Source organism: Hyperolius riggenbachi, chromosome 4, assembly GCF_040937935.1.
Source record: "Hyperolius riggenbachi isolate aHypRig1 chromosome 4, aHypRig1.pri, whole genome shotgun sequence".
NCBI classification, from domain to species: Eukaryota; Metazoa; Chordata; class Amphibia; order Anura; family Hyperoliidae; genus Hyperolius; species Hyperolius riggenbachi.
The window spans coordinates 162,851,202-162,868,842 of record NC_090649.1 but is presented as its reverse complement, the minus strand read 5'-3'; the positions used below and the strand labels follow the sequence as shown (position 1 = coordinate 162,868,842).

The window sequence follows — 17,641 nt, the reverse complement described above, 5'->3', positions numbered from 1 at the left end:
TACAAGATGACCTACACACAGTTGAGAAATCTTCTTATTAATCAGTTGTTTTATGTGTCTATGCCATTAGCGGTATTTGCATTATTTGCGATTAGACTCTGTCCATATGGAGTATTTGACAGAACACAGAACATGAATCAGGATAAAAATGTAACAGTTAAATATGAATTACAACTGATTTATTTATATGCCCCTTCTAAGCCAAACCCCTAGAGCTTTCATTATTTATTCCCTATGGTATTTTAATAATCTGTGGCTGAATAGTGTATTGGTTAAGGGCTCTGCCTCTGACAAAGGGGACCAGGGTTCAAATCTCAGCTCTTCCTATTCAGAAATCCAGCACCTATTCAATGAGGAGACCTTAGGCAAGACTTCCTAATACTGCTCCTGCCTATAGAATGCGTCCTAATTGCTACAGCTCTGGCACTTTGAGTCAGCCAGGAGAAAAACGCAATATAAATGTTATTTGTTTTGTCTGGCTTATGATCCATCTTGAATGCTGCTGCTAGACTTCTCTCTCTAGTCCTAATCATTTGACTGGAATTTGCACGATTATGCCTTACTTTTAAATCACTTCACAATGTCAATCTCACTTACATTTCTGACCTAATACAAAGATACACTCCTAACTGCCTCTCTGCTTTTCCAGTTACCTACTAACATCTTCCTCACTCATAATCTCTTCTCCTGAATAGCTCCAAGATTTCTCTTGAATCCACCACTTTAAACTCATCCACTCAGCTTTCTTATTCTTTCAATATTAATATTAACCACAGTACCAGTTCCTGTATTGTATCCTATACTGGGAAAGGGAACCGTTGAGAATGAAATGTGATTGAAGGTGGGCAGGCATACCTTCTCTTAGAAGACAAACGCAGTAGGTATAATAAAAGACTTAAACTTGGCCAATCACAGCCAGCCTCCTCAGGAGAAAGTCTGTAGTCAGGCACTAGACACCTTTTAAAAAATGTTCCCAGTAAAGTTATCCCGAAAAGTCCCCCCTCCCTTCTCCACCACCTCTCTGACATTGAAATTCCTGAATAATCTAGGCCCTGGATACATGAAAGATATGTTGCAGCTGCGTAGCAATCCCCGCATTCTCAGATCCACAGGTTCTAATAATCTAGTCATACCCAGAGTCCACTTGGAAACTTTTGGTCCCAGAGCCTTCTGTCATGCTGCCCCTACGTTTTGGAACTCCTTACCTCAACAGGTCAGGGCAGCTCCATCCCTGGACGTGTTTAAATCCAGACTGAAAATCCACCTGTTCAGTTTGGCATTTGCAGTAATATAACTTTTGTTGTGTGAATACTTCATCCTACTACCAATTACTGAATCTGAGAGAGCCTAAGCGCTTTGAGTCTACAGTATAGAAATGTTATTGTATTGTATCACCCGAATATAGAAGACATAATGAAAGTTTGGATTGTTACAAGAAAGCAATTGATCTGAGTTAATACCCCAATTTTTAGTGGGCAGTAAAAAAACACAAAGCCCCATAACGTACATAGTGTTTGCCCTATAGTGTCATCCCATTCTTGTGAACATCCATTTATATTTTTACTTTCATATTCCTTCTTGAAGATAATACACCAGATCTGGCTCCCTGACTTTTATCTCTTTAATTGTATCCTATATTTTCCTTATGTAAGTTGGGGCCTCTTCTACTCATAGCCTGCTGCAGGCTATGTAAGTTTAAAATGTACACAAATTATCATAGAGAGCTGTAACATATGAAATATAAAAATACAATGGAGAACTTCTTTATCTTCCAGCTAATTACATCGTATATGGAGTGTTTTCAAGCTAATTATAAAATGGAAGGTCTAGAAAAAATGTATACACACACACACATTTGTCTCAACCCATATGTTTATTTGTTCGTTTAAGTAAAAGAAACTTAATTTATTATCAAAGAAGTATGATGTTGTACTGACGCTTTGAAATAACATGCCATCCTAAAAGTATGCAGATTTTAAACAAACTATCTAATTTAGTGCTGTAACACTGCAAGCCGTAATTACCCATTACATTTAGGCTGCACTCCAGGTTAAGGAACATCAGACTTAGCTTTGATCTTTGATTATATTTTTCATTTGCAAGCATACATGCTGTGCATCCTAACAAAGAATTACAGTCTGGCAAAACATACAATTAGGGCTCTTTCACACTAAGACGTTGCGTTTGATGCGATGTTAAGGTCGCATAACGTGCCCCTAACGCAACGCATGTTAGCTTTGAAGTTGGACGTTACATTGAACTGCGTTATGCGTCTCTTGATGCGTACTTTTTGACGCATACTGATCGAGCGAAAACAGTGAATGCGGCACATTTAAAAAAAAAAAAACATTACTGAGCATGTGCAAACATTCTAACGCAGGGAAATACAAGTATAACGCACAGCATGCTGCACTTTCATTTAACGTGCTGTGTTATACTCCAACGCAACGTGGGCACTGTGAACAGCCCATTGATTTATCATTGCTGTGAGTTGGGCTGCATTACAGGCTGCTGTAACGTGGGACTTTAACGTCCCACTGTGAAAGCAGCCTAAAAGCTTGCTTTCCTATACTTTACTACTCATACAGTTACTCCACTTGCTTTTGTCCCAAAGTAATGTCATATTTATAAAATTCACTAGCCGATTTTAATGTAAGTCAATGTGGGCGTTTTTTTTAAAAAGCTCTCAAAGGTCAGAGGGCCAAAAAGCACTCAGAAAAGCACTTAGGGCACATTCACACTATGGCGATTCCCGCTAATCGCTGAAGCGCTAGCGCTTTTTAAAGCCCTAGTGCAATAGTAAGTATATGATAGTGATCTCACTGCCGCGATTGCTACCGATCACGGGCAATCGCGCCAAACGCATTACCTGCATTTTTGGGCCATTGGGGAGTGATCGCAATTATTGAAGCGCTAATCTCGATTGCTCCAAGAATGCATATTTGTACAGTGATTTTTTTCGCATTAAATCGCGGAAAAATTACCCGCCCAAAACGGTAGTTGCGCTTTTAAGTGTGAAAGGGCCCTAATAGTGTGTGTGCCCTAACCCTCCTTCTTTAGCTACACCTAACATTAACTGTCGCTAACACTAACCTTACTACTGCTCTATTTACTACCACTGCATCTAACACTATCCTCACTGCCACTACACCACAACACTAGCCTCATTGTGGTAACACCTAACACTAACCATCCTTTCACTACACCTACCTCTAATTATGAATCGTGTGTCCCTTACCGTTCCTTGCGCTGCTGATTTTCAATAGCCGCCACTAGCCAAGTTGTCACAGTTGTAGTGCCATCTCTTGCCAAGTTGCGCCAAAACTAAACACCATGGCACACTATAGCTGCCATTAACATTGCAGGCCATGGTAAGGATCAAGGCTCGTCCCAAACTGCTGCGTCGAAGGTAAGTGGTCGAGACAAGTATATCATCAAGGGGTGGGGGTGGGTTAGGCTTTAGGCACTGCTGGGGGGGGGGGGGAAGAAAGGGTTAGGCATCAGTAGAGGGAGGTTTCAGTGTGAGAGTAGGGTAGGTCACAGTAAAATATCAATAAAGATTAATAATATTTTACTATTGGAATTAAAGGGGAACTGAAGAGAGAGGTATATGGAGGCTGTCCTGTTTATTTCCTTTTAATCAATACCAGTTGCCTGGCAGCCCTGCTGGTCTATTTCTCTGCAGTAGTATCTGATTAAAACCAGAAACAAGCATGCAGCTAGTCTTGTCAGATCAGACTTATAAGTCTGAACCACTGAAACACCTGATCTGCTGCATGCTTGTTCAGGGGCTATGGCTAATAGTATTAGAGGCAGAGGATCAGCAGGGCTGCCAGGCAACTGGTATTGTCTAAAAGGAAATAAACATGACAGCCTCCATATACCTCTCTCTTCAGTTCCCCTTTAAGTAGTAGAATATCAGTAATTTTACTGATATTCCACTAGAGGCAATTGCCGCCACCCTTTTTTTTCAGGTGCCTTTATTACATTTATGCAACTGATAGGCTTCCAAGCAATGGAACAACAACTCACGTTATTCATAGTACATTACTTAAGTAAGTTTTACGTGGTCTGTCTGGGCATGTAAAGTTTACATTTTTTTGTGAATGCAGCCCTTTAGTTCTACTTTTTTGAAAACAAATTTTCATTGATTGCTATAAAAGCCACTTGACTCCACCATTTTAGGAAAGAAGGGTTAATGGTCAATTATACAAGGAATGTTAAGCTTGTAATGGTGAAAGCTATTCTAAAAAAAAAGTCTTTGCTTATATTCATAACAAAATAATTGTCCTTCCTAGGGATTGGGATGAGGACATGGGGGTAATTGACTAAAGAATGAAAATCTTAACTTGTGCAGATAGTGCACATGAAGATCACCAGTATTTATGCAATTTATGTAGCAACTTGTGTAAATTGCATAAGGCGCTATAAACTGTATGTGACCCACTTACATTGCATGTTACTCAAGCAACATAAGTGGTGCCTGTACTGTATATAGTGAGTTATGTCACTACGTACATTTCAGCACAGTGGCATAGTGGGCAGCACGGTGGAATAGTGGTTAGCACTCTTGCCTTACAGCACTGGGTCCCCAGTTCAAATCCCAGCCAGGGCACTATCTGCATGGAGTTTCTATGTACTAAGTTAATTGGCTTCTCCTTAAATTTGCCCTAGACTATGATACATACACTACACGATACATACATAGACAGTAGGGATCAGATTGTGAGCCCCTCTGAGGGACAGTTAGTGACAAGGCAGTATGCTCTGTACAGTGCTTCAGAAGATGTCAGCACTATATGAATACTAAATAATAATAAAAGCCTATAATCATTTCATGCGCACACATTACGATTAACATTCTTTAGTGAATGAGCCCCGTGTCTTTGTAGATCTAAAAACTCTTGTTAGATATAGAACGGCGAAACAAAATACTAAAAGCACTAATTAACAACTCCATATTCTTCACATGGTCTATGAGAAAAGTGGTTATTAGACTTGCCTTGCCGACTTCTTTTAAGGCTCGCTTGCAAACTTCATATTTTGCTGTATCCTTTGGTGTTTTCTGGCAGATTGTCTAATTCAAAATAAAATGCAAAACTGAAATTACTAAAATACTGATATGAAACACATTCACCATGACCAATTGTATGGTTTTGTGATAGTACAAAGCTGTGAAACGTTCATGCTAGTAAGTCCTTGTACAGACTCCCATTTTTTTTAAATGCATATGACAGTAACTTTGCATTAATTAGTCATACACAAAATTTTGTGCACTGCACCGCCTGTACTTTTTACAATAAAAATACTGAAAGCATCTAGATAGCTGGCTTCACCGATTCCGATTTTAGATGTGAACAAAGCCTAACACATTCCTAAGAGTTCCGGTTCACCATGAGCTTGCTTGGTAATCTGTAACTCTGGGTGTTTCAAGTCCTACCCCATAGAGCCATATTAATCCATGCATGTACTGATGAGGATCAACCAATCCAAAACGGTCTACAGGTAGTCCCTGACTTACGAACACCCGACTTACAAATGCCTCGCCGATACGAATGGCATGGATTCTGTGTTTCCATGGGAACAAGTCAAAAAACATTTTTTCAAATTGGACTTTTAGTTTTTGAGAAAAACGATTTTAAAAAATTCTAAGAAAAAATGGCTTTTAAACTTGTATAAGCAGGTACAGAGGTGACACAGAGGGGGACATTGGAATCACAGCGGGGCACAGAAGAGGCACAGGGGACAGAGATGGCCCAGTGTTCATACTTAAAGGACTTACGAGGCCAAAATGGCTAAAAAAAAGCCAAGTACCTTTAAGATGTTTAAATGCACGGAGGACGCCGTCCGCGCCCTCCGTGCAGTTCCGCCGGGTCCCCTTCCTGTGATCGCCCCCCGTGCCGATCGCGACCCCACAGGCCGGGTCCGGCTCTCGTTCCGCTCCCAATATGGCCGCTTCCTCTGGCCGCGGCTGCGCAGTCCGCCTGGCCGCTAGTAGCGTGGATCGGAGGGGTTGGCCGTAGAGCTGCGCAGCCGCACTAGCGGCCAGGCGGACTGCGCAGCCGCGGCCAGAGGAAGCGGCCATATTGGGAGCGGAACGAGAGCCCGACCCGGCCTGTGGGGTCGCGATCGGCACGGGGGCGATCACAGGAAGGGGACCCGGCGGAACTGCACGGAGGGCGCGGACAGCGTCCTCCGTGCATTTAAACATCTTAAAGGTACTTGGCTTTTTTTAGCCGTTTTGGCCTCGTAAGTCCTTTAAGAACAGATTCAGGTTAAAAAACCAACCCACCAGGGACTACCTGTATATGCATATTAGATTAGTTTGGCTCTGTAATATTAACAAGCTGCTACATCATTGCATTCAGGAGGTTCTGGAGGTGTGTTTAGCTATCAGGGACAACAAAGAGGATTTGCATATTCAGCAGTGATGCATTGTGGGACACATCACAGCTCATTTCAACCTGAATAATTGCAAATACCTTCTGATTTAAGAAGGCAAAATATTGTTTTCCTCTACAGAGTGCTGGATGCAGCAGAGGACCAAACCAGGCTGTAGATGCCAGGTCTCTCTATTGGGACCAGCACATCCTAGGTACGACTTCCATGGGGTAATACTGGGCAATTGCCCAGGGCCCCAAGATGAAGCTCAAGTTTACTGTTGGTACTGTATAATAATGTAAGGGGCCCCACATTCATTTTACTAGGGCCCAATTTTACCTAAAACCACACCTGCATACAAATAGATGTACTTACAGTCATAAAGAGGGTTCTCTTTTTATACACAGTCATACAATACTAGCGAAGGGAAAACAACAAACGCAACTTACATCCATGAGAAGAGGAAGACGGGTGACCCTCTGCATTGGTAGAATAAGGAAGGAAATCATAGGTAAATTCCTACATTCTTCCTGAGACTCTATCCTAGCCAGGGCATCCTTGAAAGAGGCATTTGTAGAGCTAAGAAAAAAATGGATACATCTATGAGTAAAATACTATTAGTGATCAGTCAATAATATTACAACAGGTGGGAAGGTAAAACTAGCATGTATGCATTAGAACATCCTTCCTAATAAACTGTTGTAAGGCAAGGCAAGTAAATACAATGTGCATCATATAACATTTTCCTTGTACAATCACAGGTCAAAGGTGGGGCTCTAATTGCAGCTAGACTTTATGCTGGGTACACACGATACGTTTTTCCGCTCAATTTTCCACGTGATCGTTTTTTCCGCTCGATTCTGTGCTCGATTCACTTATTTTCTGCTTGTTTTTCTTATCTTTTTCCATTCACTTCTATGAGAAATCGAGCGCAGAATCAATCAGAAGGAATATTGGACATGTCGGGAATTTTCTATCGGATCCATCTATCGAGCGGAAAAACGTATCGTGTGTACCCAGCATTAGTTTGAGTTTTAGAATAATCTAAGTGTTTTGTAATATATAATACACCCAATGGAATGTTGGTCTTGTGCAAATGCTCCACAGGGAAACAAATTAAATTAGAGATAAACTAAGTAAATGTTACGTTAAAGACTTTTTTTTTAGAAATCCCAAAGTTTATTCACCATAGCAGGGGTCTCGTGTTCTCAGCTTAGGGCCTGTGTTTCAACGCTTACACCCCTCTTTTGGTAATTGAAAAGTCTGATGAGGTTATTTCACACTCAGTACTCAGAGGTTCTTCAGATCTGCTGTTTATATGCAGGGAGGGATTCCGTAGCCTGAGTTCTTTAGGGATGAGATTTTTCTTTGCATATATCCAACAAAAGCAGTCACTGTTAAGTCTTGCAAGTTTCTCTAGATGGTGTTTCAATTCTAAAGACAAAGTGTGGTACATTTTTGGGGTTGTTTGTCCAAGCTCAGAAGAGAACCTGTATCCAAATCAGACATGGAAAACTAGAGCGGGAATATCCCGAACACTTTCTTTCCAGCACAGGAGATTTGGGTGCAGCCGGCGCCACCGTAGGCCGTAATAGGAATTACGGCTATAGCGGCGCACAGTGAGTAACTTCAGCGCCGTCAGAAGATGAAGCTAAAGTTACTTATAAAACACTATAATTCGGCCTCCAGCTAAAGTTACTTATAAAACACTAATTCGGCCTCCAGCAATTGCTGAAAGCCAAATTATTTAATTCCCCACCCTCCATGGCGGCCAGGAGAGGGAATAGTATTTAAAGTCACCGGGAACTTGTGCAGGAGCAGGATAAGCCATACCGGCTGTATCCTGCGCCCAAGTCTCACAGCGGCGATTCTTCTCATACTCAGAGTTTGTATGACCTCATTCTGTTTACCTCAGTTTTACTCTTCGGTTTTCTCCCGAAACCCAACATCTACTGGTGGGTTACATTGCTTCCCCTAAAATGTTGGTCTAGCTAGACTGTGTAAGGACATTATAATATAAGGCCCATATAGGGAGCTACAAAAAGCCATAGGCGGATTCATGACAGCATCCTGAGCTCCTGTGAACTGCAGAGTGATTGCAGATGGCAATGACACTTATCGCGAATGCAAGCAAAACTATGCAACCGAATGCATGCAGAGAAATCAGAACTGCCTGGTTGCAGTTAAGCTGCAACCAGCAGGAAATGCTACAGGAAAGATCATGACAGGTCATTTGTGAACTTGGGTTTACCATTAAAAAAAATTAAGTGGTAAAAGCAAACTTAATTTAATGCATGGTTGTTATTATTACAGATATTTTTGTTTGTTTGCATTGCCCTGAAACATGGACCTGATAACAAATAAGAACCAAACTCATGTGAAAAGTTTAGCATATCAAGGCTAATGTGTGAAATGTGACAGTGTGCCTTAATCTTCCTGGCGGTAAAGCCGCGCGGGTGGATTTTTCAGGCCCTGCTGGGCCGATTTGCATAATTTTTTTTTTTGCTGTACGCAGCTAGCACTTTGCTAGCACTTTGCTAGCGCCGATTCGCCACTATCCGCCGCGCCCCCCCTAGACCCCTTGCGCAGCCTGGCCTATCAGCGCCAGGCAGCGCTGAGGGGTGGATCGGGGCTCCCGATGACGTCACAACGCCATGGTGACGGGGGAAGCCTTCCAGGAAATCCCATTCTTTGAATGGGATTTCCTGATCGCAGATCGCCGGAGGCGATCAAAGTGGGTGGGGGATGCCGCTGCACAGCGGCTATCATGTAGCGAGCCCTAGGCTCGCTACATGATTTAAAACATTTTTTTTTTTTAAAAACTGCTGCGCTGCCCCCTGGCGGTTTGTAATAGACCGCCAGGAGGGTTAAAATATCCCATATGCCTCTTTTATTTGTATAATTTACAAAATGTATAGCTTGCCTCAAAACATCACATTTATCAGAAATGTGTGGTTTTGTTCCGAAAAAAAAGTCTGAAAGGAAAATATAAGTTCCTCTCACACCTTAATGATGGCTAGAAGGGAGGTAGCCTTTCTAGAACCTTTGTTATTCCACAAATTGAGCCCTGGCAGTGGCAGGCATCCAAGATTTGCTGGCTTTTGTTACTTTCAGAAGCAAACCAGCACAGTCGGCAGTATAAAAGCCACCAGACTATAGAACAGAAAGGCTTTCCAGATGAAGATTTCTTCCCAAAAACCTCTCCACCCATAGCCATACACTGAAAAAGGCCACATTAGAGAGGAATGTTAAGCATTAAATAATAATAATAAAATGTTCTATTTAAAAAAAAGAGAGGAAGTTGTGGGATTCCTTTGCCGGATTTGTGAAAGAAAACTGAAACATTCTCATTCTCTTCATATGCTAATAACACTGATAATCATATTACCGTACAACATCGCTGTGTGTATTAGGCTGGGTTTCCACTTGTGCATTTTGTATTAGATTTTTTGCATAGAAAATTTGCATTAGTTTAGCAGCAAATGGTATTAAATGGGGCCCGTTTCCATTTAATGAGAATCTGAGGTCCTGTTTCATCTTTCCGGATATTTTACGCGTATCGGCCACGATTCGCGTATAATGCTTTGCAATGGCATCCGATAGCAACGCAAATTTTCTCATTCAAAAATTGTCATTAAATGTATGGTTACAGGAAGTTGTCAGCACTCATGATGACTAAGCTGTTACTAGACAGATAGTTAAATTTGGCTAATGAGAATTTTTGCATACAAAAATTTTGCATAAAAACACATACAAATTTACATGCAACTTTTCACCAAGCAGTAAAATCGTATACAATTTTTTTTTGGATGCGAAAATTTCACACTACAGTGGAAACAGTCTTACAGAAAATATCCTGCTAGCAAATACAATGAAAATTCATGATTTTGTACCAATTATTTCTATTAAATTTAGAGACATAAGAAAAAAACATACAAACAACAATACTGATCTGGGAGGGAATCACAGATTGCAAGATGTTACAACTAAAAATAAAACGTACATTAATTTCTGAAGAGTCCTTTGCTGATAGACTTCATTAGTGCAATATTTCACATATGGGTCAAAGGTGGATTGTGCATGTTTCTCCACAATATCGCTGATATCTTCAATAAGAATGTTTCTCTGATGTCTCCCTTCCAGTTCCTTAAAGAATCTGCAACACACAAATCATAAGAGAAGATTGAGGTTATTGTTCCAGACACTATAGATGATAAGTACTGTAGATGCACTGTGCTAAATAGTACATTATCTTGAATTCATTGTGCATAGAATGTTTTAATGCTGTTATGTTTTTTAAAATGAAATAAGAAAACAAAAGTGCTATACCAATTCACAGATACTCATCTATACCTCAGCATCCTACTCCTGCCTGCTCAGCCACAGTCAGACTGAAACACTGCTCCTTCAGCCACAAGAGCATGCAAGAGAGAGTTATTGTCCTGTCAGCTGATGCTACAACTCCCTGCTGACTCATAGCCTATTATTATTATTGATTTATAAACCGCCAACATATTCTGTGGCGATGCACAAAGTAAGAAACACAAACAAGGGGTACATAATGATACAGACAATGATATGATATGATATGATGATGACGATATGTGCAAGGTCTCTGCAGGCCCTGCCGCTGACTCACAATTTGTTGCCGTACCTGCTGCTGACTCACAGGCGTGCAGGCGGAGGATGCGTCTCAGTGCACGTTCCGTCTACGCAATAATAGTCACCTGTCTCCCTGCGTGTCAGCTGACCAGCTGACACGCTGAGTTCTGATTGGTGAATGTTAGTATTTGTTTCTGGTGAGTGCCCTCAGTCTTGGCCTATGATAGCCTATGCTGGGTTGTAGCTGAGATTGTGCTTACACCAAGGGCCATATACAATTCACTTTTTCACCTAAGTTTTCTCCTAGGAGATCATTTTTCATCTATGGTTTAAAATATCTTTTAAACACTTTGGAATGGAAAAAGTACCAAAAAGTAAGTGAAAATGTACTGCCAAAATAATTTTGATTATTTGTTTGCTTACTGGTGGTTTAAAAAGTATTTTATTTGCAAGTTGTAAAAATATCACCTAGGAGAAAACTCAGGTGAAAAAGTGAATTGCATATGGGCCAAAGTGCCTTGCCTTGCTGCAGATGTTGTCTGTCTCTTGACCAAGCTTCTTGCAGATCTGATACCTTGTTGCCGATCCGGATTGAACCTGACTATCCTTCTTCTGATCTTCTGTTATCGACCCGGCTTGTACCTGACTTTGCATCTTCTGGATTCCCTGTTGCCAAACCTCGGATTGTTAAAGGACCTTGCATGAAAGCTGCCTGCCCTGATCCCGGCCTGTCTGACCTTGCATCTGTATTGTGATTATACTTTCGTCTGGATTTCCTCTGCCCATAGGCCTCAGGTTATTCAATATTACTGTATCTGCATTACCTTACTGTGTTTGGTGAATGCTATATGCCAGGTTGCATGCTACATCTATCTACCTGCAGGGATTGTGTAGTTTGTTGTTAGGTAGGAGTGTACGCAGGTGTTAGGGCTGGGTTATAGGTCAGTCATACAAGCATACAGTCTGACCTATAGCAATAGCCAGACAACTTAGGATTTTTTTGTTGTTGTTTATATTTGTTTTTGTTATTCACAATATTATCTACAAATCTTTCAATGTTCTCTTTTCCTAGCCATGTCTGTGATCAGTACCTCTTGAAGTACAATTTGAAAATGCTTAAATGCCAGCTCTAGAGACAATAGAAGGAAGGGTTCTTCTTGGAAGAGACTGTATACCTTGTTGACACAGCAGCTGACACAGGTACACAAATTCTGCTAATGCTCAAGTCACAATACAGAGGCACTGAAGGAGCAGAACAGGTTGTATTTATGGATCAATTAAAGAGACCCGAGGGGAGAGTGATATGCCATATTTATTCCCTTTTAAACAATGCAAGTTGCCTGGCTGTCTTCCTGATCCGGTGTCTCTTAAGACAAGTACCCACTACACGATTTTCCAAAGATTTTTCCATTAACTGATTTTTTGAGTGATGAGCAATCGTTTCCACGATCTCGACAATGTGAGTACAGGCGCCTGATTGCCTGAATGACATTTAGCAATGCTAACGACCGTCACGGCGGATCAGATTTTTAAGATCCCTGATGATTCCGTGCAAAGTACCGTGATAGCTTGACTTGCTGTTACCGCCCATTATGTAGGGCCGGGCCGAGGCATAGGCTGGAGAGGCTCCAGCCTCAGGGCGCAGTGTAGGAGGGGGAGCAGAGTTAATTCAGCTGTCATTCCTAATTGTGTTTGAAGCAGAAATAAATAAGAAAAGAGGATACATGGCAGTGACTGCAAGCCAGATAACTAGATATTAAGGTGTTGGGGAGGTTGTGGGCCCTGTGGCGCCTCTTAGTCTAATAGCAATCAGTGTGTGACGGCTGGGGTGGGAGGGATGGAGGGGTGCACTTTGGTGTCTCAGCCTTGGGTGCTGAAGGACCTTGTCCCGGCTCTGCCATCATGTAACGTCACGTGTACCCGCCGGCAGGAAGGTGGATCAGGGAACGCTCATCGTCAGGGAACATCACTGGAACCATCTCCCTATGTCACTACAAGCGAGTATTCAGCTTAATACTTCTAGCCATAAACTCTGAACCAGCATGCTTGCAGAGCATCACATGCTCTGACTCAAGTCTGACTGAATAAGTTACATGCTTGTTATCAGATACTACTGATGCCAGAAGAACAACAGGGCTGCAAGGCAACTGGTATTGTTTAAAAGAAAATAAATATGGCAGCCCCCATATGACTCTCACCTCAAGTTCACTTTAAAGGGAACCTGAACTGAGAAAAATTATTAAAAACTAGCAGACCCAAACCCGTTTAAAAAATGGGCTCTAGGTCTGTGTTTTCTCACTGCCGCCCGCTGTCTGTTACTGCGTTTGCGTGCGCACCCGCTGCACACCCGGTCGCCCGCTCACATGCCCGCCCGGCTCCCTGGACTGTCCTCCTGCCTGTGTGAGGCTGGGTCCGTGCTGCACACATGCGCAGTAGCAAAAAGCACGGACCCAGCTACACAGGGACAGCGTGACGCGGGGACACAGGGGTTTTATTATAGAGGATAAGCACATGAGGCAACTTGAATTGAACATGACATAGCTGCCTTGCTATCAGCTCCTCTCAGAAGCTCACTATTTTCTTCTGACAATGATCCCTTCCAGTTCTGACAACATTTTGTCAGAACTGAAATATATCAGTTGCTGTCAGTTATAGCTGTGAGGACAACTGATGTACCATGTATCCCTATGGCTCAATTGGGCGATGTTATAGTTTAACACTGTGCTGACCAGAAGGGAACTCTTTAATTTTAACATCTTCAAAGTTGTGACACTTCAGGGACGCAAGTTGTACTATTTTTATCCCGCAAAAGCAGTGCAGTCATTTGTTCTGTACAGCTGGGACACAAAATCTCTACCACATGACAAACAGATTTAATCACGTCTGGAATATAAATACAAAAGAAACAGCATACAAATGACACATGAACCCAGCCCGTTACCCCCAGGGACAGGAAGCCCTTTAAAAAACGTATTGTATAATAAGCAGCCTTTTCAGATAATAGCCTGGGACACCTCAAGGCAAAAGTCTTCAGAATCTAAAAGTACTTCAGCTACATTTAAAAGTTCAAAGTAATAATGATTCAAAAAAGGGAAGGAAAACAGAGAGCACACCTTTTGTTAAAAATAATAAGATAATAGACTGTGCGTAAATAGACAAATGATGGCTGGTTTTGCCCTTGCATAGAATACATACTGCAGCTGGTATTGCGTAGACAAGTGATGAATGACAGTTGCTCAGGATTCTCTAATAGGCAACATCCCAAATATCTGGAAGCTACTGTACATATGAACCACAATGCAGCAGTTCCAGTAGCACAGTGCTACTTACACCAAGCCCTATTGCAGGACAAACACACATTTTTTTTTTTACATTCAACAGGTAATTTAGCCAGTATTTTATTTCAGTGACTATCACAGCTGTTCTATATTATGCTAGGTACACACGATGCGTTTTTCTGGTCGATTTTCCATTCAATCGTTTTTCAATTTGTTTTTCCGCTCAATTCTCTTATCTTTTCTTATCAATTTCCATTCACTTCTATGAGAAATCAATCGGTAAAATGGTCGAAAGTATTAACGGACATGTCGGAAATTATCTATCGAATGCATCTATCGAACACAAAAACGTATCGTGTATATCTAGCATTATGAGTAAATCTCAAAGCATGACCTGTTGGGTTTACTGCAAGAACAAAGCTGAGAAACAACGAAATAGTAGATTTAAAGTGGACTGAAAGCTATCAATTGGGCATAACAGATGTTTTCCCATAATCAGCTACTCAGTGTACCTACAATAAAAATTGGAAACGTTTCTTAACATATGTCCCTTAGATTTAATTGAAAATAGTACAAAGACAACAAACTGAGAAGTTTTGTTGGTTTTCAAAAATATATGTTTATTGTGAATCTGATTCCAGGGACATGGAAATGATGATTTGCAACAGTGGGTAACTACATCAACTGGGAATAGGTCAGTAAAATGATTACATTTATCACTCTGTAAAACACTTTGCAGGTTAATTGTTTAACAGTTTTAGAATAATTGTAATTCAATGTTTATTGCAAAAAATGTGAGGATTTAGGCTCGGTTCACATTGGATTTTAAAGCCAAACGGATCCGGTTTCCGCTTCGCCAGATCCGCAAGGCTTCGTTCACACTGCCTAAAGGAGACGGAAAACGGATCTACACACTGGTCGATTGGATCAGTTTTCACTTTGATCTGTGCACCTGAGCGACCGGGTGAGGGAGGGTTAACTTACCAGGCTTCTGTCTTCCCCCTTGCGTCTCACATCGCATCACATGACTACCACACTTCCTCCGACCCAGAAGTTTGGTAGTCACATGACGTGATATCATGGGACGCAATAGGGGAAGCCTGGTAAGAAACCCTCCCTCACCCGCCCAGATACACAAGCCCCCCCAAACCTCCACCCCCAGTGGAGCATCCCCACATCCCCTCCAAACCCCCACTCCCAGTGGAGCATCCCCACATCCCCTCCAAACCCCCACTCCCAGTGGAGCATCCCCACATCTCCCCACCCCCAGTGGATTAGACCTCCGAACGGCCCGTTTCTTGACTAGTGTGAAGAAAAGTTCAGTTCTCCAATTGCCCAAATGCAGAGCTTCATCTTCCATTTCCCGGTCCGATGGGCTCATCGGTCCGGAAAAATTGGTGCTGCAGCAAAGTTGCGTTCCGTTCAGTGGAACATATGCAATTGATCCGTATGAACGGACGCATGTGAACAATTTCATAGGTTAACATTGGATTTGTTGAGTGAGCTTATACAGCTTGAGGAAGGAGTGTCTCTCCAAAACGGCGTCTGTCACTGTCCCTGGGCTTCATCTCTTTTATGCAATAAAGAGCTTTAAATACGTCTATGTGGTGCTGATGATCTCTGCTTTACCTGATTGGGGTGCTGCTGGACTACAGCACCATATTGTCCTAGCACACGTCTACCCTCATTGGAGCGCCTATCAACTTTGCTTAACATTGGATTTGTTCGCATTTGTTCCATTCCGCTTACGGTCTGCTTTCTAACACTGATGTGAACTGGATCTTACTGTAATCATCTACAAAACAGAATATCATTAAAAGATAAAAGTTAATTAAAAAGAATTTTTTTTTTTGTGCTCAGGAAACTAGGCCGAAAGCCAATACTGGATGGCCATGATCTTCAGGCACTAATCTGAACCTGCAAATAAGAACATACACAATCCTGTAGTGGGGGTCACTGCATTGGCTCTGGAATACTTTTGAAAGCTATTGCCTGAACACAGTTCATAGCTGTACAAAAAAAGGAAGTTTACAGCTATATCATGTAAAGAACAAACCATACACAAACGTGATCCAAAAACACAGCAGCTAACTATGGGTCTGAGCTAATTTGAAATGGACTGAGGTAAAGTGGAAAACTGTCCTGTGGTCTGAAAAGTCAAAATCTGAATTTTTTTGAGGGGAAATCCTGAACTCCACACACTTTAAGAAAGGCAAAGCACCATCGAACGTATCCACACACAGTTCAAGAGCCAGTAGCTGTGATGACACTGGAGTTACCTGGCATGGGTAGCTTTGTGCATATGGGAAGGCACCATTGATGGTAAATGCATGTTTTAAAGGGAAGGTCCAAGCATAATAAAAAAATGAGTTTCACTTACCTGGGGCTTCTCCCAGCCCCCTGCAGCCATCCTGTGCCCTCGCAGTCACTCACTGCTGCTCCAGTCCCCCGCTGGCAGCTTGCCGACCTCGGAGGTCGGCGGGACGCATTGCGTACATTTTTACGCATTCCCGCTAGTGCAGGAACATTAACACATACATTTTTACGCATTACTAGTTCAATGCGTATTTTTTTACGCATTAAACCAGTAATGCGTAAATTGTATGTGTTAATGTTCCTGCACTAGCTGGAATGCGTAAAAATGTACGCAATGCGTCCCGCCGACCTCCGAGGTCGGCAAGCTGCCAGCGGGGAACTGGAGCAGCAGTGAGTGACTGCGAGGGCACAGGATGGCTGCAGGGGGCTGGGAGAAGCCCCAGGTAAGTGAAACTCATTTTTTTATTTTGCTTGAACCTTCCCTTTAAAGCAAAGAATGTGGCTGCCCGGACATCTTTTCCAGGGAAAACCATAACTCAGCAAGACAATACCAAACCATGCCTAGCATGTATTACAATGTCATGGTTCCATAGTAAGAGAGTCCAGATGTTAACAACCGCTCCACGCCAAGCGGTGTGGATGCGGCGGCAGCCCCAGGGCCGTTCAATGCCAATTGGCGTGAAGTCCTGGGGCAGGGTTTTGCAGGAGATCGCGCACGTTGATACGTGCGCATCTACGCTTGAATGACGGAGCGTCTCCCAGCGGCAGCGCTGTCCCCCTGGGAGGCACAGAGAGCGATCGGCTCTCATAGGCTGATTTCTATGAGAACCGATCGCTGGGATTGGCTGCTGGGTGGAGGGAGGGGGGTGGGAAATAAAAAAGTTAAAAAATGCACATATTTATTTAAAAAAACAAAACAAATAAATATATATAAAAATAAACAAACATCGCAGGAGCGATCACAGCCCATCAACAGAAAGCTCTGCTGGTGATCAGAAAGGGGGGGGGGGGGGGGGGGAGGGGGGAGAATCACTATAGCCCTGCAGTGAGGCCTTAAAGCTGCA

The 17,641-nt window shown here is 42.3% G+C and overlaps 1 protein-coding gene across 1 annotated transcript in view; it reads right to left on the bottom strand.

Moving 5' to 3' along the window:
• ARHGEF26 (Rho guanine nucleotide exchange factor 26) overlaps positions 1–17,641 on the bottom strand; it is a 189,653-nt gene that overhangs the window by 67,675 nt on the left and 104,337 nt on the right. The window contains exons 7-9 of the mRNA XM_068280907.1: positions 10,385–10,537; positions 6,831–6,960; positions 5,003–5,077 (exon numbers count right to left, since the gene is read on the bottom strand). Coding sequence (XP_068137008.1) covers positions 5,003–5,077; positions 6,831–6,960; positions 10,385–10,537 — 358 coding nt within the window. The remainder of the gene's footprint in view (positions 1–5,002; positions 5,078–6,830; positions 6,961–10,384; positions 10,538–17,641) is intronic.